This window comes from Labrus mixtus, chromosome 21 (genome assembly GCF_963584025.1).
Source record: "Labrus mixtus chromosome 21, fLabMix1.1, whole genome shotgun sequence".
Taxonomy (NCBI): Eukaryota; Metazoa; Chordata; class Actinopteri; order Labriformes; family Labridae; genus Labrus; species Labrus mixtus.
In genome coordinates this window covers 16,096,187-16,118,348 of record NC_083632.1, presented here as the reverse complement: position 1 = coordinate 16,118,348, position 22,162 = coordinate 16,096,187, and the positions used below count along the sequence as shown (strand labels likewise).

At 38.9% G+C, this 22,162-nt stretch overlaps 2 protein-coding genes across 3 annotated transcripts in view; both read right to left on the bottom strand.

Annotated features, from left to right (window-relative positions):
• The window catches only part of spata20 (spermatogenesis associated 20), a 38,610-nt gene extending 24,690 nt beyond the window's left edge, over window positions 1-13,920 (bottom strand). The window contains exons 1-12 of one of the 2 annotated variants that reach the window (XM_061028050.1): window positions 13,662-13,920; window positions 10,804-10,932; window positions 10,653-10,717; window positions 10,403-10,557; window positions 10,178-10,321; window positions 9,832-10,033; window positions 9,535-9,665; window positions 9,088-9,192; window positions 8,724-8,798; window positions 6,602-6,814; window positions 5,757-5,949; window positions 4,060-4,228 (exon numbers count right to left, since the gene is read on the bottom strand). In XM_061028050.1, the coding sequence (XP_060884033.1) occupies window positions 4,060-4,228; window positions 5,757-5,949; window positions 6,602-6,814; window positions 8,724-8,798; window positions 9,088-9,192; window positions 9,535-9,665; window positions 9,832-10,033; window positions 10,178-10,321; window positions 10,403-10,557; window positions 10,653-10,717; window positions 10,804-10,932; window positions 13,662-13,861 (1,781 nt within the window). In that variant the 5' untranslated portion in view covers window positions 13,862-13,920. The remainder of the gene's footprint in view (window positions 1-4,059; window positions 4,229-5,756; window positions 5,950-6,601; window positions 6,815-8,723; window positions 8,799-9,087; window positions 9,193-9,534; window positions 9,666-9,831; window positions 10,034-10,177; window positions 10,322-10,402; window positions 10,558-10,652; window positions 10,718-10,803; window positions 10,933-13,661) is intronic. The other variant, XM_061028051.1, reaches the window with a different exon arrangement.
• Window positions 13,921-15,067: 1,147 nt separating this feature from the next.
• LOC132955270 (PI-PLC X domain-containing protein 2-like) lies at window positions 15,068-19,366 on the bottom strand. Its single transcript, XM_061028056.1, has 5 exons — window positions 19,193-19,366; window positions 18,201-18,323; window positions 17,295-17,419; window positions 17,086-17,217; window positions 15,068-15,239 (listed from the first exon to the last, which is right to left on the bottom strand). The coding sequence occupies exons 2-5, from the start codon at window positions 18,313-18,315 to the stop codon at window positions 15,219-15,221; spliced, it is 393 nt and encodes a 130-aa protein (XP_060884039.1). The 5' UTR covers window positions 18,316-18,323; window positions 19,193-19,366; the 3' UTR covers window positions 15,068-15,218.
• Window positions 19,367-22,162: the final 2,796 nt, after the last annotated feature.

The following is a 22,162-nucleotide window of genomic DNA, read 5'->3' as shown; positions in this document are numbered from 1 at the left end:
TCTTGGTGGTCTTTTGAGTGTGGAGCCTTGTAGTTCTCTTGTTCTGGGTCACTTACTGCCCCCATGTGGTTGGAAACCAGAAAACAACCAAGACAACTGCAGAATGTAAGAACTGCAGAACTGGAGGTGAGCCAATCCTGCTTTAAAGAGCAAACAGGGGGAAAGCTAAGGCGACTTTAACTCTTAGTAAGAACTGCTTTAACCCAACACAAAAGAATGATTGGGACTTACTTTCTTGGAAAATGAAAGTCTGGTTAACTTCCCCACTTCTGAAATAGAGTAGAAGCACCCCCCCCCCCCCAAAAAAAAGAACTTAGGCGGTATTTTTCAAGTCTTTGGCATTATTATGTAAATGTAATTCTAACTGCCACTTATTTAATTATTATTAAATGAAAATGCCAATTTCCTCTCAACTATAATCCAGTTAGTTTGAGACAGACTTGTAGTTAAATACATTTCTTAATTACTTTCTTCTGTAACTTCCCCCCCCCCCCGCAACACTTACACACTTCTTGCCCACAATGCATCACAACTTTCCCTGTCCCTTCTCTCGCACTCAACATGTTTTCCAGCTGAGGTGACTCCAGCCTCAGAGATGACATTTGAGACCTCAAGAGGGCTTCACTAACACACAAATACAAAAACACAAGAAGTTATCAGGAGGCTTTAAAGCCTTTTCATTCGACCCTTGACATAGTGAGTGAAAAGGAGTCCCTGGTAACAAAGATAAAACAAGCTTATCATATCAAAGTACTCGAGATTATTTTAGAATAACACCTTTATAATCATTCTGTCATACACCAGCTACTTCACTGTCCCTTTGAAAAATGGCAAGAGGGAGGAACAGGAACCGATTGAAGCAATAGGGATCAAGTTAATGCATCGCGGCCAACCTTTTTTAACAGAAGTGGTCTTTATGTTAAAGTCTCTGTGAAACAGAACTTCAAGTGTATCTAAATGCCGTGTCAAGACGTATTACTTACTGAAACAAGGACAGAACCAATCAAAAGAGAGAAGGCGGGACATAACGTTGGGATGAATTTGATTACATCGTTAGCTTTGACAAAGCTTATCTCAAAAATGTGACAATGTCCCTGAGTGCAGGATGAGTCATGAGACATTTGAAGCATATCACAGGAAGAGAAAGTACAGCTTTTTTGATGTAATAAATACAGAGATGATGCTTTATTGTAATATATTTGGCAGATAAGTGAACATGTAACACAGGAACGCTTTAAAACTAAAATAACATTTAATCTCTTGTCATGCCTGACATAATAACGATGGAGAGGAAACCAACTGGAGGGGTGATATTTTTGTGTTTGACATCCTCATCAAGAAACTTTTAAATGTTTGTGTGCCTGTAACAATACAGCGCACTTGAAATCCAAACCCCATAGTCATATTAAACCACTTTAAACTACCTTTCTGTACTATTTTCAAACAACTAGATTTCCAACTTTAGCTTGAGAAAACTCTGCCAATGTGCAATAAGCGCTTCTACATGGTGCATACAGACAGACAGACAGACAGACAGGCAGGCAGGCAGGCAGGCAGGCAGACAGCTAATTTATAATTCCATGCGCTCTGAAACAATTAGACCGATACCTCAAATAATAATAAGGAAACGTCACCAGTGTTGCACTGAGACCTAGCCACTGTCTCTGTAGTCCCCATTGCTAGGCCTGACTCTGGTCCCTGAAGACAGTAGTAAGGGCAATCAATCATCCAGTGCCAGGTAAGGGCCACAGAAAAACAGAAAGGACCAACACCTCCACAGCCTATTAACCCAGTACATTTATGCACCTACCATTCTTCCTGGTAAATTACATGCATGGATTTACCCATGGATGGAAACTTAAACAGGTTTGATGAAAGGGCCTTGGTCAGCATTCTCTATGCTGACACCATACTAAATTGGACAATTACGAATTAGACAGGAGTCGTGGAACAAGGCCAAGGAGTGTTGAGGCACATGTGTGAAACTTCCTGTGTGTGTATTTTTCTGCTTATTCTGTGGCATTTTGCACTCACTCAATCGCACTAAGTAGGGCAAGCAGTGCTGGCAAACAGAACGAGGACACCTGGAATGATAGTGCACAACGGACAACAAGGTACTGAGTATTAGTGTGAGTGTACATGTTTATGCTTTCACACTAAGCTAATGTCTGAATCCTGCCGCCATCCAATCAGTGGATTTATCATTGTGTTTGTTGCTGCTGCATAGGAGGACCAAGTCCATTTCTTATATGTTGTGATCAGGGATCAGAAATTTAAAAATGTGTTCTTACCACGGCTACATTACTGATGGAGGGTTACTAATTTAATGGCAATGTTACGTTAATCCAAAACATCAACAAAAACTAGGTTAAGTCAGTACAAAAAAAGACTTTATAGATGATTATACTCCGGGTGGAACAAAATCTTAACATGTTATCCAGTCTCATGTATTGTATCCATGGTAGGGCTGCAAGATTAATCGTAAAAAAAAAAAAAGTCACCATCACGATTCACAAATACATGCACTCTCAATTTTACATGACGGTGATTCACTCTCTCCTATATCTCCATGCATTCAGAACAAGCTGCACTCTGCAGTGTTTCCCACACATAGCCAATACACGGGCAGGCTGCCCAGGTACATTTATGGCCTATATTTCAGACCTTTTTTTAATTAACTTTTTATGTATTCATTAAATTGCAGGCCGCATGTGAGAGAGATGGAGAGAGAGAGAGAGAGAGAGAGAGAGATAGAGAGAGAGAGAGAGAGAGAGGGAAAGGGCAAGAGAGAGTGAGAGACAGAGAGAGATGGCGAGAGAGAGAGAGAGGTCCGCTGTCCGTTCTTCTGGTTCATGCTCTGATTGAGGTGCAGCACTCCTGTCATTTCAAATAATCAATAATGTTTGGAAGTTTTTAAAACTGTACTTTTGTTGTGTTGCACAGAACCCCCTGAAGGCTGAGTTAAGGAAAAATTAAAAGCCGTCTGAAAATGTGTGAGTGAGGTCTATCAATTATTTCCATGTAGCAGAGCATACCAGCTCGCTCTCTCTTTCTCTCTCTCTCTCTCTCTCGCTCATCGTGCATGCAGGCAGGTGCGACTTTGTTATCTGTCTTGCCCCCTCTTAAAACAAGAGAGAAAAAGAAACCGAGTAAAAAAAAGATCAGGTGCTCCCTGTATGACCATTGTCACAGAAATACATGTCTGATGAATAGATGAGATTTGAAAAAGACGAAAAAAAGGACAAAAATACTACATCATAATCGAATTGTTTTGCAGAAAAGGCACACATTGGTGCATAAACATTGATCAGAATGCAGTGAAAGAAATGTTTGGTGCCTAAAATTAGCTGGGGGAGACCCCAAGATGCTGTTTTCACTTAAAAAGGTTAAAAAATGAAGGATCGTGCGAGAGAATCGTGATCTCAATTCTCAGGGCGAAAAATGGTGATTGAGATTTGAAGATGAGTTCTGAGCCTGAGCTCTTTTTTCTATTTAAACAACAGGAGCGCAGGGTGTATCGCAACTGCATCGAGAGGTTAATAGGAAAGACATCTGCCCTGCACTCCAAGACATGTCGCGGCGGGTGTACGATAGAGTCCCTAGCGTGAAAAGAAGGAGATTGACAACAAATTGCAGTGCGGTACAAATACATATATCCAGCACGAAATGTCTTTGTATGGAAATCTGTACTCGAGGGATGTTGGAAAATGTTTGTAGTATTTTGTAGTTTAAGTTATACCAATTACAAATCAGCAGGCCTTGTTTTATCACCTGCCAAAATAATAACTTCCATTTCCTCCGAGGAAATCAGAGAGCAGCAAACACGGGTAAATGCTCATGCACTCTTGCTTTATACAACTGCTATAGATTGTTTTAATAAGGGACCATGTCTCTCCTATTGACAACGGCTTACATCAAATCACCCAAAATGATACAGGAAACACAAACAAAGTGTTCATACCCAGGTCACTTTAAATTTAAACACAGATTGATAATTCATCTGATTCAGAAAACAGTGGTAAAATCTCAGCGGCCACCCTAAATTCTCTCTCCGCTTACATCTGTTGAACCTCCATCTGGTCTCCACGGTAACAGGATCGGAGGATGGTTTGCCGCTCAGCATCCCACAGGTGCTCCTTTAGGAAGTTGCCAGCCTCTATCGCCCTCTCCAGCAGGGCCTTGTCCCCCAGCACAGCCCCCACACGAGCATAAGCTGAGAGCATCAGACCTGAGGTAAAATAAGCAACAACAAAAAAAGAAGAAAAATAAATGGTGATTGTGGAGGGATGATTTGATTTCAAAAAGTGATATCAGGTCCACTATCCCCTGAGGTGCCAATGTGTAGTACCACAAAAGTCTCAGCATAGTTGTTACTCCCACTCTTTGAAGTTACCCTCTTTATTCATTCCTTTTACCCCACACTTCATGTCTTTCATGTAGTGTATTAAAGTCTGGCGAGTACGCATCCTGTGCTTCAAAGCCATAGCAGTGGAGAGCTGGTGATTAATGGAGAGGTTTCTTCATTAGAGAGCAGAAAGGGAGTCTTACATATTATTGGAAAGTTCTCAAGTTTGCAGAGCCTTCACTGACACACTCAGCCCCGTAGAAACATTTGTTATGAATGTGTTTTTATACATGTGGTTTACTTTTTGTTCCTGTAATGAAGCCCAGCCAATGTGCAAGACAAACAATGTTGAGAGGTGTCCATATTATTATTATTATTATTATTATTAATAATAATAAGAATAATAATAATACATTCATTTTATATTGACCATATAACAGTTATAGAGAGTGGTACTTGTGTCTCTATAGTGATATATGCACATTAGTTATACTGTTTATAACAAAACCTTTTCTTCTAATGCATCTTCTATTTATCTTTAAATAATGTATTAATATGTTCATAGCTGGACATTTTCTGATTGATGATGATTTATGATTTTCTGGTTATTTGGTCGTACACGTACACACACACACAGGTAAATACCAATATATCTATCTACCTATCTACTGTATCTCTAGTATAGGGCTGTCAACATTAACTTAATGTTGACAGCCCTATACTAGAGATACAGTAGTTAATCACAATTATTAAGGTCTGAAATCTTTCTTTTTATCTCGCATGCTATTTTGTAGAGGTGGAGGGGAATCGGTAAGGCACAGTAACGCGATAATTTGCGTGTTGATGTATTAATTCATGTCAGCCAAGTATCCATATTTTGAATATATTAATAGCAAATATGTTTTTGGATTTTTGAATTGCTGAAGGCGTTGCGCAATTCATTTTGAAAAAGTTGCATTGTTAAAAATGACTGCTCGTACAATACGTCCATACATGTTGGTGTTCAGTGAAGTTAGATTAGATTGAAATACTAGCAGGTCAAATTGTGAGGTTTGACTTTTATCACAGTGTTGGTCAGTCTGTCTGCATCACCATACCATCTGATGTTTATAGAACATTGCAAATCTAATGGTACAATTTTTTAAATATCAAAGAATTGAATCTGGTGGCGTACATGACAACAAAAGATCGACGTAGTGAATTGTGTGAATTTTTGTTTTCAAATTTTCTCAAAATGTAGAAATCAAGTGTGTGTGTTTTTTTTTGCAAAAGATCCCAGTGTGGAATAAACTTAACAATTCAGTCAACATGTCTTTATATGAGGGGGGTCCCTTTCATTGGCCACCACAGGAAGCCAGTCTGAGTTTGTAGAGGTGAAAATGACTGTTGTGTAAACTAGTCTTTTCTTTACCATTCCAGGAGGCCAACATCTTGGTGTCCAGGTGTGGCCGGAGCCGACTCGTCCTCACCACGGCCAATTTTGCCCTTGCAGAGGCCAGGAGCTCTTGGACTTTCTCAATGCGGATGCCAAAGTGAGCAGCAGTTAATTCGACTGAATAACGAACGATGAGCACATTCTGGCCCTGTAGCTCCCCATGGGGGTCCTGGAAACATTTAGAGTGCACTTAATCAGAGGTTGTTCACACAAATGAACACTAACTCCCTGGGAAATATGTATATATAAACATTTTTATGTTTTAGTGGACCAGCTTTAGCATTTAGGGGCTAAGACCAACTCTTTGAACATAAGATTAATGCTTGTAATCTTCTTTAACCCATGACTGCACTTTCCTGCAGGACTATAGTACTTTATTTATATTGCTACCATCCTCTGGAATTTTTAACCAACGGTTACATTTTTATTTTCTTGGTTGTATTTCATCAAGTTGTGTTGCACTGTCCTATCTCTTTTAATCTGTTGTGTTTTTGTCACATGCTGGAAATCAAATGTCTCTTTAAGGTCTGAACTGGGTAAGGTAAGTAAGGGGGGGAGGAATAAGAGAACTTTATTGTATTGTTAGTAGATTTGGTTTACAGTGAGGGAGTTCTATCTAAAACCATAGATAAAAGAGTCTGCAGTGCTTCTAGCTGCAAAATGATCTTAATGACTTTAATTACTTTGACAACAAAGGTTCTATATCTGTGTCTGGTTTACCTGATTTTATATACTTTCATTTATCCACCAACTCTTTTGTTTTGAACTGTAAAGTTACAGTAAAGTTACAGTACATGTGCGATGGTAAAAATCATAGATACCTGTTCTGGAGCAACATTGCCTTGCTCCTTCACCCCATAATGGTGCATAAAGATATCGGCCTGTGTGGCAGATCCAGTGGCACCCTCCACCACATCCTGCAACAGTTCCCGAACCTCTGAGGCCGTCCACACACAGAAGGCCCCTTCACGCTTTTCTGGTCCCCCTGACGGTGGTACAGAGTCGGCATCCTCAGCGCTGTAGAAACCTCCACACTGTTTCAGAGAAAAAAAAACAGAAATGGAAAAACAAATGTCATGGTGTGCTGGTATGAAATGAACACAAAAATGTGATGAAATATGTTTAGTAAGGCATATACTGAACAGAATCCAGTTTTCTTAACTGTCTAAGGGTCTTATGTTTAAGCATCAAACTCATTTTTTTCCAGAGTCTTTCAGAGTCTTGCAGAGCACCGGCTGTAATCGGTAAATTTAAACTTATCAACTTGATTGGTATTTCAAGGCACTGTTGTTTTATCTTTATTATTTTAACAAATACAAATATAAACAAATATTATAATTAAAAAAAAAGCTGAACATAAGTTTTGTTTGTTGAGTTTAATGTATTTGAAAGGCCCATCTAGGAACGGGCATTGTTATCTAGCTTAGGCTATACTGTCAAAGCTGCAGTGAGTGGCATCAGTTTACTTGCTCATTAATTGTCCCTATACAAATTAACGTGAACTGCAAAGAGTTTTTCAGGAGTTTTCTGCAAGTGTGAAAGCCCTTCATGACACAGCTTCATCCAGAGTTGTTATAACAAAAAAATAGGTTAGTTTGTTTTGGAGAGAAAGAGCCTCCTGCAGAAACAACAAATCAGCAGTGATTCTACCGACTAAATGAAGATCAAATGTTACTTCACTCAGCTGGTCACTCAAATCGAGGACTTTTAGGATGTCTTTTACTAACTAGTTTGATCAAAAAAGACTTCATCTTCTATGCATTACGCCACTGCAGCAACTGATTTACTCTGAGTTCATACCTTCTAAGCTCTATCTCAAGATCTTTAAAAAAAAAAAACAAGTGTAATATTTATTTAGTAATGAAGAGAACTGGAAGATGTCCGCCTAGCTATGGGAAGTTCATAGATCTCGTAGCACAAAAGAAACATACAGTCTATAGCAAATTGAACTTGGGGCAATCATTCATTACTGTATAATGACATAATAAATCTTAAGGAATATTAAGATCGCAGGGAGTGTGGTTTTAATTGAATGTCCCGTTTGCTGCTGCGGACACATTAATCAAAGAAAAAAAAGGGTTGACCCTTAGAGGAGGGCAGGGGGTTTAAGAGGCTATTTGTCAGCGGGGTCCCACCCCTTGACCTAGAGGATGTTTAAACACACAAGTACACACACATGGAATAACGTGGAATAACAGCTGTTGGTTGTCAGCAGTGAGTGTAGCTACAGGCCAAATCTTGTACAAGTCTGTTTAGAAAAACTTTCATTTGCCAATATGCAATTAAAAAAAAGCTATATCAACCTAACCTTAACACACATCCTAACTGCAACACAACTTCTGGGGCTACACGGTTGGAAAAAAACTGACATTGCGATAATTATCGCAATTTAAAAAAATTTAAAATCAAACCTCAAACCTTATAAATGCAGCGTGATGGCTTTTTTAAAATATTTTGATAACAAAATGAAGTGTAGTAAATAAACAAATATTCAAGAGTGCAACTCAGTTGTCATGTCTTTTAGCTGTTCTTCGTCTTTTACACAAAAACTTGTGTTTGCAACATGTCCCTCCTAATGCCAAAAAAGCAGCATTGTATCCCTTTAATTGATATCAGTTAATCTGAAGTGTTATGATAAGTTACCTGGAGCTTCATCTGACTGCATCAACATGTTGTTGAAGCATGACCATCATACCTGGGCCTGCATCAAAGAGCTAAAATGTGCACATAAGGAGTGAGAAATAATATCATGTTGCAATAATGATGCCAGAGCAACTTATTGTGCAGCCCTAATGACTTCCATTCTACATAGCTGCAACGCTGGAACACTCTTTGATCTACGTTTTATCTGAGGAAACCAGGTTCCCTATGAGACCCGCGGCTCACAGAGAACACACCTTCTTTAAACACACAGAAGTCCTAAAATGGCTGCGTATGATTCACCTTGTCACTCAGGTCCCTGGAGACATAGAGCAAAATGTCCTGAGCTACATCTGCAAAGACCTGCTCGCCTGATACCTGTAGAAGCAGAAAAAACAATGCAGAGAAAACGTTCAACTGTATCACATCAAAAGAGATAGGTTTGTTTTTATAATGCGCAGGATAAAAACTAAACTGAAAACAGTTGTCCAAATAATCAGTACAGAACAGTCATATGTGAGTGGTAATATACATGTTCATCTGGGTTAGTTTGATCATTTTCGCTGAATGGCTAATATGTTGAGAAAATAGGACAGGCACAGAATACTGGAGGGATACCATATCAGATACAAGAAGAAGAACACATACAGTATATATCCACACATACCTGGGATGCATTAATGTAAGCCACAGCCAGCTGAGCCTGATCGTACAACATCTTTTCAAAGTGGGGGACATGCCAGGAGGTATCTGTAGAATACCGATGAAACCCCTGCAGAGGACCGACATGAAGACAGACGCAGTGTATACTTACAGACACATGCAGTAGTCTATTTTATTTGCTCACTTCACAACAACCAATGTCACATCTTTCTCGCAACATAAACGTCTCTCCTGGCATGACTGCAAAGTGTCATCCATGCATGTATGAGTAACTTTGCACGTACATACTTAGGGCTGCAAATAGCGATGATTTTCATTGTTCCTTAATCTAATGATAGTTGTCTGGTTGAACTAAAATATTATGACAACAGTGTAAAATGTATATATAGTGATTTCTCCGAGCACCAAATTGTATCTGAAAATTAGTTTTCAATTCAATGATGTTACAGACCTGGGACACGTGGTCATGGATGCCCCCTAGCGCCATCATGCGGAGTGTGTGCAAGGCCATCTGAAGTGCCTCAATCCCTTCTGAGCTGGAGCGGTTTACAGACCAGTAAGTCATAAGAAACATCAGATTCACTGGGGAGAGATAAAAAGGGGAGGGGGGGAGGAGGAGGAGGAGGAGGGGGGGGGGGGGGGGGGGGGGTGGGGGGGGGTGGGGGAGAGAGTAAGATCAAGAGTATTCAACAGGAGACCACCAGGACCAAGCCTGAAACATATGGACTGTGGTTCTTGTTGAGGGTACCTGGTGTAGGAAACTTTGGAGCATCTCTAAAGCCACCATACTCTTCTTCAAAGGAGTGTGCCAACTGTTGGAAGCAACGCTTAGCGATATCCGGGGCCAGGGGAGGACTTTCCCCTGGGTTCGCATCAACAGCTGTGCCTTTCTTCAAAGCCTCGAGGATCCTCTCTCCACTGGACTCCAAAGCAGAACGGTTATTTTGCCACTGAGGATCATAAGTCACACAATACATACAGAATCCTACTGTAAAATGATTGCACAGAAACACAACCCGGTACAAAAATAGCCAAAATATAATTTGTAAAACTGAAATACTGAAAACAGGATTTAAACAAAAAAACCTCTAAACCTGATTTATTATTCTGGTGAGAACAGTTTTGAGCCCAGGTCGTCTTCCATGGTCTCTGGGGGGGAAGTAGGTTCCTCCAATGAAAGGTCGAAGGTCAGGGGTCAACCACACACTCATGGGCCAGCCTCCACCTCCACTAGTTGCCTGTAAACACGGGCAAACAAAAGCTATAAGAGAGTAAAGCAAATGAAAATCAAACACAAACACACACACACACAAACCCACCTGTACAAAGGTCATGTAGACCTTGTCCACATCAGGTCTTTCTTCACGGTCTAATTTGATGCAGACAAAGTTTTCACTAAGGATTTTGCCAATTTCCTCATCCTCGAAAGACTCCCTCTCCATTACATGGCACCAATGGCATGTTGAGTAGCCCACTAATAGTCCAAGCATATATCATTTCCAGATGAGGAATAATTATAGTAAATCAGTGTGTATATGAAATGAGCATGCCATGAGGCGGGCTTCTTACCAGATAAAAAGATTGGTTTGTCTTCATGCTTTGCTTTGTTAAAAGCATCTTCTCCCCACGGATACCTGAAACATAATGACATTTTTTTTAGTATGCCAGTATATCATTTTTAAGAAACGTATGCCTACATCTGTAGTTCAAATGCTCTCACCAGTCAACCGGGTTGTGTGCATGTTGTAGAAGGTAGGGTGACCTCTCCTTTGCTAACCTGTTGGTGTGTCTGTGAGAGCTGGATGATGAACCTTCACCCCCTGATGCCATGCTCATAAAAACAGAAGAGCTGCACACATACATAAAAACAATTGTTTTCAATGACAACCAAGAGAAATCTAAGGCTTCAACAAAGTGTCCACACTCTTAGAAATTCCCCGTTAAAAAACGGTAAACAACTGGCAGTAGGGTTGCCAGGAAGTTACTGTAAAATTAACGGTATATTGCTGTTGCTGAAATTTACAGTTTTCTACCGTTTTTGTAAATACAGCAAAAAGTTGTTATTTTAAACCTTAACAGGAAAATACTGTTGAAAGAATTAACTGTTTAATACTGTTTATTTACACTTCTTCACAAGAGGTATATTTGCAGATTTATACTGTGAATTGTAAATACTACACCTAGCTATAGATTAATTTCCTTCTATCAAAATGGACACAATATATTTATTTTCTAAACCTAGTGATTTGATAAATGATTCCTTGCATGTCAGGTTATAAAACACCATGTTTAAAAATAATAAATAAACAGTGCCTTTAAAATTGCAACTTAAAATGTTAAGACAAATAATAAAACTTCAAAGTGTCTTCTCAAACCACATCTGTCTTTATTGAAACAGTGACAAAAACAAAGAAAATACACTTTAAGAACATGAAGGTTAAATAGGCAAAAAAAAATCTAGCACAAATATTTACATTAAGACATTTAGCAAAGGCCATTTCCAATGTATAAAAAGTGCATATAAAAGTTTTGGTGGATAGATTTTAAACAGAGAAGTGAAAAAAAAATCTGTCATGGTTTCATAACTGAGTAAACAACCTGTCCTCTGAGGGAAACTGGGTCCCTGGACCTGCACCTCTCTCTGATTTCTCCTTCTAGACTGAAATTGCCACAAGGATTCTGTAAAGGGGAAAATCAACATTAGAACAAAAGCAGCTCCAGCTGAACAGTGAACATATGGACAATCCTTTCTAAATATTCTCCATTTACAAAGAAGTAAAGTAAAAGTATGAAGTAGAACTAGTATGAATAAAAATAAGTCCTGGAATTACTTTAAGTACATGAATTCAGGATGTATGGCATCAGCTTTATGTGTTAAAACAGTAAAAAAACAAAAAACATGCTACAGGCCCATTCTGACAGTCTCACTAAAGTTTCCTTTTATACATTTTCAAATACTGTATATTATACTATTTATACGATGGCCATATTGCCTAGTAGGCCCAGCTAATCATCATTTCTAATTCAATATTTCATCAATAGTCAGTTGAAGCTAAAACAAAGAAAAAGTGACTGTTTTTGTTAGCTAACCTGGTTAGTACCACCAGGCAAGCAAGTCAAGTTCATTATAGCCCACTTAGTTAACCACATTACAAGAAAATGTTTTGTTTTTTGTCCCATTTAGCAACTGTTAAGATCTGTAGTTCAAGCTAATGTTAGCTGGCAAATAATTCACTCACTGCATGTGTGTCTGCCTGCAGTGTTTCTGTGTAATTTCCAAATCTAGCTAACCTTAATCTTACAAATGACTTAAAACTTAGTAAGTGATGGTGTTTGCCTATTCTAAGTAGCAAAGCAGTAAGGCACTCACCTCTTGATTGTCAGGATGGGTATGGATGACAATCTGGCAAAGCCAAGTCCAATGTCCATTCAACCATGTGGTCTGAACTTCTTTTACCCAAAATGCATTGCGAAAACTACAGTAAATTACTGTTTTGTTTCCTTCAAGCAATATTACAGTAAAACATTGTTATAAACCGTTATAATACAGTAATGTCCTGTATTTAAACATAACAGGATCATACTGTTGAAATTTCCTTGTAAATTTACAGCAATTTCTTAAGAGTCCAGTTAGTTAGTTAAACCACATGTGCCTATAGGAAACCAACACAGTAAATAACAGACTTCTGCATACAAACACTTCAAGGTGTTTTTTTTGTAATATTAATTTGAAGGCTATATTTAAATACTTATTATTGTTGATTATTTTTACTCTGATGAATCAATTTCTCCCTTCTCTAATTTTTCCAAGTGATACTTTTCAGGTTTATGATAAAGCTAATCTCTCTAAATCAATAAATCCATATATCCATACATCACAGAACATAAATGTATTACCAATGTGGCTGATGGATATACTTCAGAAACACCTGCCTTTTATTCCTGCAATAGCTTGAAGGTGTTGCATTAGCCAGAGGACCGACGTGTCAAACCCCGTTTGAATATTGCTCAATTTTATGCGGTTTTGCTCGTAGGCAAACAACTGTGCCCTGCTCAATATATTGAACACGGTTTCGGACATTGTATACAACTTGGTAAAATACGGCGACATACATATCACAAATACATTTCGATTTATAAGTTATCTGCCAACCCACGTCACTAAATTTGACCGCGATGGTACCTGAGTTAAACCGCAAACCATTTAGAAAAGTAGAGAAAGTATTGAACCTTTAGGACTGCGTAGTGGATTATTATCGACGCCGAATTAAGAATCGAGGTGTTTGGACTTTATTGAAAGTGTTAAACTACGAGGACATGTCTTCTGGTGATGTTAATATCGTGGGAATAATTTTTAGGACAATTAAGTAATGGAGTTTCGCTCATTCCTGCTCACGTTATTGGTCCGGAAGCGCGTCCATAATCGTCATTGCAAATACCATGTGGCGAGCAACATAACACTAAACAGCTTTGGCAAGCAATTCATCGTGTTGCTGAATTAAAATGATACATGTCTGCTGCTTATCAGTGTTACGAGTAGCGTTAGCAATAGCAACCTCTTAGCCGTGGTGGCTTTACCTGGGGTAGTAGGCCGGCTGGAAGTCTAGCAGCGGTGATTTATATCTTGGTAGGTGGGGATTTTGTGTGCGCAACCTACAGATGTTACCTCCTGAGCTCTGCAGTGTACCGTCCGCTCTGAGGAAAGCTGCGGATGAGATGCGTATATACTCCACACGGCTATATTTGGACGCCGACCGACGCCATGCCAGTCTTAACATCCTAATCCAACAGCTGTAGCCTATTGCTGTATTATGTACAATGCTGGTGTTATCGTATTTGCTGACACCAGCCAAGAAAGTACAATGCATGAGGTGAACACTTTATTGCAGTACCAAAAACTCACGCGTCACGGCGCGACAGCTGTTCAAAATTACTCATAACAATCACACTGTTACAAAAAAAGAAAAAAACATATTTAACCAGGAGAACCTCATTGAGATTAAGAATCTCATTTACAAGCAGCACAATAAAAAGTTACAGACATGAAACACAGAGTAATTACAAACACAGTTTAACATGTCCTGAGTCACAAAAAGTCATTAGTCAAAGCATCTACAATCAGAAGCGTCTTCCTCCAACACCTTCAATCTACTTTTAAAATTATTTAAAGAAACCAGCTCCCCCAGACACAGATCATCCTGCAGGAGATTCCAGGCCGCCGGAGCAGCGTACCTGAAACTCCTTTTCCCCATTTGAAGACGCACTTTGGGAACAGAAAACAGCAATCATTTTTGTGACTGGGTTGCAGAGCAGAGACTGTGTCTTCCAGCACTTTTCTCATGAATACAGTTACACAAGTATGAGGGAAGCAGGTTAAGTAGGCCTATAGCCTTATAAATAAGGACATGCCTATGAGTTTGTCTACGCTTAGACAATGCAGGCCAGCTGACTCGATCATACGTCTGGATCATACAGAGTACAATGATGAGTCAGGGCCCTGACATTTGTTATAAATCTCAACACACCATGATATACAATATCCAAATATTAAAGACACTGAGACGATGCATGTATATATAAAACATCACCATAATCAATCAGGGGCATGAAAGTAGCAGCAAAAGAAAAACAAGATTTGTTTCTGAAATAAAAACCCAGCCGCACCTCAAGCTTGTTGCTGAATATGAAGATTGAAAGACAGTATCATCAATTAAGAATCCAAGGTATAAGATGATACAGACTCAATCACATCACCCTGAGATGTAACAACAGGGGGCAGGTTTAGAGGCTTTTTCTTTGAGTTTGACAACATCATGAGTTTAGTTTCATCACTGTGTGTAGGTAGTTACAGTTACAATGTCTTAATTAATTTTAACATTTTAAAGACAGACAGAAGGACAGGTCAGAAATTACATTAATCATTCTAAGATTTGTGAATATTGAGCTTGATAATGGATGGGACAAAGTCGTCACGAGTCACCAAGTCTGAGGCCACTATGTTGATAGGCGTTCTGTCTGCTTGCTCTTTCACCCACTGCAGCAGCTTTGGCAGACTCCGTTGTATGACCTTTTTAAGGTTGCCACAAAGGCGAAGGATGTACCTGAGGATCCTCACATCATCTGGTAGTGTCAAGTTCAAGCCACATACAAAAAAACCTGTGGGTCATAAGAAAGTATTGAAAAAAGCACCTTCTTGCATTGTGACATGTACGGAGACCCTGAAGTCCCGAAAAGTTTAAAAAAAATTATAATTATGATGTGTGCAAAAGTTAATTTTGAATTAATTTGCATCGGCAAAAAGTTCAGTTCAGCCTTATGGAGATACTCAACAAATCAAGTTTTACTTTAACCTAAGAATGTCATACAGTGATATTTATGGTACTTAGAATTAAAAAAAAAAAAAAAAACTCTGTTCACATGTGTATGTGTAGCCTACGTGTTAATAAAGTAAGTTACAGTACAATTCTATAACTCAAAGAAAACGGGTTCTTAGGAAAACCTACGGAGCCCCGGGAGTCCCGAAAAGTAAAAAAAATATATACAGTATGTATATCTTGTGTGCACAAGATGATTGTGTACGTAGCCTACATATTGATACGAGTGTCAATAAGTAGAGAACTTACTTTATTAACATGTACACATACAAACATGTGAGTTTTTTCATTTTTCTAAGTAGGCCTACCCTAAATAATAACCCACAAGTTATTATCTTGTGCCTACAAGATGTATTTTTTTTTACTTTTTGGGGCTCCATAGACGTGTGTTTTGTAGGAACCAAACACATAAAAAATAGACTACCCAACCCAATGTGCTGAAGGGACAGAGAACACTTACAATTAGAAGGTCTTGATTTCTCTAAAGCATGGCGAAGCACTGATTCAACTTTTGTTGGGTCCATACTATTGCCATAGAAATATGTGATTTTACTCCATAATTCGATGTGATGAGTTGCTGGGTAATCATATGAAACTATGATATTTCTGCCTTTGTCCCAGCATCTTTTCAAGGTAGGGACTTCCTGTTGAGACACATTGAAATAGTTGTAATTAAAGTGGTATAAGCTCACATTAGTAACTCTAATCATTGATATTAAGATCATAGTTCAGGATACCGTTTTAAGGAAGAGTCTGGCTCCAAACAATGTCTTGATGAATTTCATAAGATGGATGTGGAGACGCTCTTCCATCTCCTTGAAATGGGATAATGCCAAGATGATGATCTCTTTGGGGTGCTTCTCTGCCCAGTCATGTATGACCTTTAGAACAGTCTGAGCAATGGCAACAATGTGTTGGTTAATAAATATCGACTCAAATTAAGATATTTCTTCTATTGTTGCTCGTTGTTTTTATTGCAGGTTTTTTTTTCATAAACACGTTCAATTTAGTTGAGCATCTGTTTTTTTACTGCTCATTCAAAATATTGTATTTTCCCCTTTAATAGTCAAATGTAGGCTATGGTTAAACTTCAAAACACAATTTGAAATAATTTTTGATCGCATCCTTTGTGTGTGATAAAGGTCTTGGGACTACATAAGATTTGTTTTCTTAATTTCTAAAGGCATTTGAAGAAAAGGCTGTTCTTAATATGTATTGATTATGAAAGGCTTATTTTAGTTGCATTGTGCAATAAATCCTTCCTACTTGTTGTTTTGTGTATGTCATGTTTTAATTTCTCTCTCTCTCTCTCTCTCTCTCTCTCTCTCTCTCTCTCTCTCTCTCCTACACTACACACACAAACACACTCTTTCTTTCAAGTTTCCGCCTGTTAAAATACTCTATTCTTTGCCCCTGTTGGCAAATTTCTTGCCCATAATGGCTCTGTGATATGAGCAAGAATTGGGTCTGGATCTGCTCAGGACATCTCCTCATGATTTCTTATATGATAAAATTTACCTGACTAGACAAATAATCCACAAATTATTTACTTCTAAATATTTACTCATGCCGACAAGAAAAATGCATTCAGACAAAGGGATAGGACAAAGGGATTTTTCCAGCTTTACCTCCACATCAGTGCGTGTGTACAGGCCATGATAAAAGAAAAGCCTGGTGGGGTTGGTGTCATTTGGCTTGCGAGCAATCCTCATGTCAAAGTAACGAACACCAGCATCCAGTTGCTGTGTTATGGTCTCCTCCTGTGTTACAAGGAACGACAATAAGTCAATCTTTCCCTTATAAATCCATTATGCACTGACACTGAACCAAACTTTACCTGAGTGACCGCCCATCTGTTCTCTATTAGACGGGCACAACAAATCTGGCTTAATATTTTCAGTCTAGCAGGCTCTAATATGGAGGAGTTGATGTCCAAGTCATAGCTCATTGAGTCGTGGCTACCTGGGAATTCACACACACAAACACACACACACACAGTTATTAAAATTACAATATTACTGTTTTAATAAACCTCACATAGTCTCTGTTAAGAAAAACATGTACACCTTCCCCTTGTTTTGTTATCAGGGAAGCTGAGTATTGCATGGACTGTTGAGAAATGTTGTAAAGATGTTCAACAAGTTAAAGAATCCAAACCAGGCACGGCTGGCTATTTCTCTAATGCAGCCACAATGTGCATATTTTTTGCTGAAGACAAAACATGTCCAATCGGATGTCAATCAGACCTTATTGCTTATTGACTAAGAAAGCTGAGTGCGTACAATGATACACTGTTCCAAAGCAAAAGCATCTTCCTTGTTCTTCTGCATTTCATGATATGGCTTATAACCTGAGTCAGTCCAAAGACTGTAAAGGAAATACACCCTGCACTTATATTCTTTGGTGTCATTTTGGCTGTTGACAGCATTGTTGAGTCGTTAGTTTTCATACAAGCAAAGGCATTGACCAAATACGATGCTGAATTGTGACTGTTAGCCTGTTAGCAGGCTGGTGTTAAGACAAATGTTAAGTCATCAAAGAGAATTTGTTAAGCAAAATGATGATTGTTACTTTACTTTAGGATATATACCAAAAGATTTAATTTACATACTTTTTTTTTTTTTTTACAAATCACAGCTGCTAAGTTTTTTTTCATTTTGCAGCGATGAAACAAGTTGCATTATTTCAGAATCAGAAATACTTTATTAATCCCAGGGGGACATTCTGTAATTCAGCCTCGTACCTGGTATGGCCAGCATGAAGAGAGACCTGTTGTGAAGTTCAGGTGGTAGTTGTGACATCCAGTCACAGTAGCTCGTCAGTTCTCTCCGCCTTTTGCCTTGTTTTGACATTGCCATCTCAAATTCTACACAGAACAAGTCAAAGTCAACCCTTAGCCTCTTGTAATGGAAAAGTATATGTTCTTGCTTATGCATTTAACACATACGAATTTCTGCTTGCACAGTGGAAAAAATAAGCAACATGTACACAAAACAACACACGAACATAACTGTCATGAGATAATTATAGGCAAGTCTCTATAGGCAGATTAAGACACATCAAGGGAGGAGGGAGCACAGAGAGAGACAGGAAGAGACTGAACAGACTGGTCAGGAGGGCCAGTTCTGTCTTGGACTGTCCTCTGGACTCTGCAGTCAGACTGTTTAATCAGACTCTTTAACAGCATCACCACCTCATGCTACACACTGTGTGTGTTTTTAAGAACAATAACCCTTTCCCGTGTAGTTACTGTGTAATTTTACATTATTGTATTTTTTTATTTAACTGATGTAAATATGTTTGATTTGATTTTAACTTCTATTTTTATTTTTAATAATTATATTCCCGTCCCCTGTTTTCTGGAGCTGCTGTAATGCACAAATTTCCCCCACGGGGGATCAATAAAGTTTATCTTCATCTTTATCTTTATCTTTATCTAACGTGAGTCAACCAATGAGAGTGCCCTGCTTTGCGAAGTCTGATATAAATGTCTTGATGTAACCGCTCCCGAGCGGGATTCTGCTATGCACTTGTGACGATAGTCACCTCTGTATAAGTTTCCTCCTTTTTGCAAAAAGAAACCCTTTTATTCTGATAATAAAATACACAAAGAGAGCTTTTGTTTCATACAGAAAAATCCACAACACTCTCAACAGTACATTTGTAGCTTACAATAAATAGGCTGTGCATGAGACACGTCTAAAGAAAGTTAAGGTTAAGATAAACACTACTTACCCTGCTAAAGTGATTCCCAGTCTTCGTATTGTTCATTAACTCACATTTGAAATTGCAGAAATGTGAAAAGTAGCAATATTGTCTAGGTTTACAAAGTGAAGCTGCGTATTAAAAAGCTACAGGTTTACATAACCAACTTGCACTAGGAAACTGCTGCATTGTTTCAGTTCTGTCATCCAGATGCCCAACAATGAGGAAATCTGAAACTGGTTTTTACTGGAATGTTTGATCAGGTTGATATGGCACCAAGGTGAAACTCCCTCATACCATCAGTGTGCTCAGTAATCCGGTTTCTGCAGTGCACTTATCAGAAACTCCAGAAAGTTTGCTGACTCAGTCAAAGAAACTGCAAAGTCGACTCCAAAAGATGGTACCAAATAGTGTTTAACATACAATCAGTATGTTTACAAGTTGGTTCACCAAAAAACAGAACTTTTAGAATACATGTATAAATGTAAATCTCTGAAATCTTACAAAGTTAGACTAACACACCTACATAATGCGATTGAGTGTCAATTTATTCTTGCATGTATATTACTTAATCTGCCCCAAACTTGCTAGGGCTTTCTGCACATGCTCCACATGCTATGACCAGCAGCATAAATGCATAAAAGCCAGTAAGAAAAGAAGACAAATGTATCTGCATGACGAGTGTTAGAACAAGAACCACATGTTTTTAGACAGATGAGGAGACACAGTTCATGTAAACATATTAATCGCAACTTTCTGTCTCTCCCCTCTTTGGCTGGTGTTATACTGAGAATTGCATGCACCTCACACAATTCAAAATATGGCAGACACAATTTCTACACGTACATATATTGCATCCACCCTTCTACAGACACTCAAGTGGTGAAACAAGTTTGTCAACAACATGTTTGTAGGTCTTACACAGGCTAATGAAAATGTGTATACTACAGACTCTACAGAACTAGTAGACTGAAATATCAACTTCAGATACTTTGTCATCACAGAACTGGCACCTGAAATAAGGTTCATGCAATTCTCGGCAGGAATGCATTTCTCTGCATAACATCTGCACTAGCTATATGACATTACACGTGATACTGATATGTCAGCTGAAAAAAAAGGAAAACAACGCGGTCAGCAGTCTCATCTCATCTCGTCGTAGAGTTAGGCCGTGTTCACACTTGACTTCTTTTTTCAGAAAAAAGCGTTGCTTTCAGCGCCTTTTGAGCGCTTATGTGTGAGTGTTCTGTAATCTTAACAACAGGATCTAGTCTGCGGTGCAACCGTGCCGGAGCCGGCCGGAGCATAACGCATCAATTTAGCACAGAAAACAACAAACGGGACGGGAAGTCAGACACCGATACAACATTAAAAGATGTGGTTTATTTTCGGAATAAAAATCTCCGTTTATACGGTTCAGAAAAACTGCTGTTTATGTGTTTATAAGGTTTTTATTGACTTTTATACCACGAACATCGTATTATCTTGTGCTGTTGCGAGTGAATCTGTAAAATTACCACGGAAATTCCTTTGTCTCTGTACTCCAGCTGTCCGGCTGTGCTCTCCGTGCTGCAGACTGAGAATGCATCCGGTGGGTGTTGACGGATGAGGGTGCACGGTCCCGTAACAGATCGGAGCGGACACGCAATGCACACATATCTGGTGGAAGTTTGCCGTTTTTGGGCACAGGTAACTAGGGACATAGGTTACTACTCGTCCTGATTGTTCAGCTGTCAGAAAGGCGCTTGACGTCACCCAGCGCTTTTCTGAAAAGTTGAAATAATTCAACTGAAAAAGGCGTCGGGCGCAGCGCTTTTTGAAAAGGCGTCATCCTTTTTCATTTTTCCATAGGCTTGTATGTAAAAAAGGCGCTTGCAGTTGAAAAAAGAAGTCAAGTGTGAACACGGCCTTAGGAGCAAATGAGGTCAGTTGGTAGAGTTGTCGCCTCTCAACCGGATTGGTTGAGGGTTCGATCCCCAGCTCCTGCAGCAACAGGTCTGATGTGTCCTTGGGCAAGACACTTAACCCCGAATTGCTGCCGCTGCTTCATCGGCGGCGTATGAATGTGTATGAATGGGATTAGTTACTTCTGATGGTCTCACTACATAGTAACTACTGCCTTCAGTGTGGGAATGTGTAGGTGTAAAAGCGCTTCGATTAGTCAGAAGACTAAGTGCTATAAGCTCAAGTCCATTTACCATTTATTTTAGTTGGAAAAAGAAAACTCAAGAAATGAAAATGACATTAACGGAAACCAAATTTAACCAAAGTTAAATGTTCGATTTATAATTTTTTCAAATTAACGTCCATGTTAAAAAAATAAAAAAATAAAAAATAACAGCAATAATTAACGTCTATCTGAGTGGGCCCAATAGCAACTAGCTGAAAAGCGGGATATTGCCACCTAAGAGTTGGACATACTATACTTCAGTCAATAAATTGTCTTTCCCAGGTGCTTGTATACTGGTACTGGGACAGTAGTCCAATTATACGTCCTATTGGAGATATAACCAAATCTCTATTTAACTACAGAGGTCACGAGCCAATCACATGGCTAGAATAATGAGATAAATAACTGGTCACCCTCATATTCACACCTACTGGCAATTTAGAGTCACTCAATAACCTACTGCACATGTCTGACTGTAGGAGAGGAAGCTGCATAACAGGAAGGAACCCATGCATGGACGGGTAAGGCTGGGGATTCCAACAAGAAACCTCCTTGCTGTGAGGCGCAGGGTGATAGACAGAGCACTAATGTGCAGTCCCACACATGACATTTTATGTACTTATTTAATTGCAGGTCTCATGTGGTCTCTTTTTAAAACAGTGTTTTCTGTTACATTACTTTTATATCAAGGTCTTAACCAAAAACATGAACAAAAAAAACAAGTGCACACACTACTGCAGCTAGTATGACACAGAAGGACATTGTCACAAGGTCTTTGTTCTTCTGCAGAAAAAATATCCACATAATCTTTAAAAAATATGAAAATATAT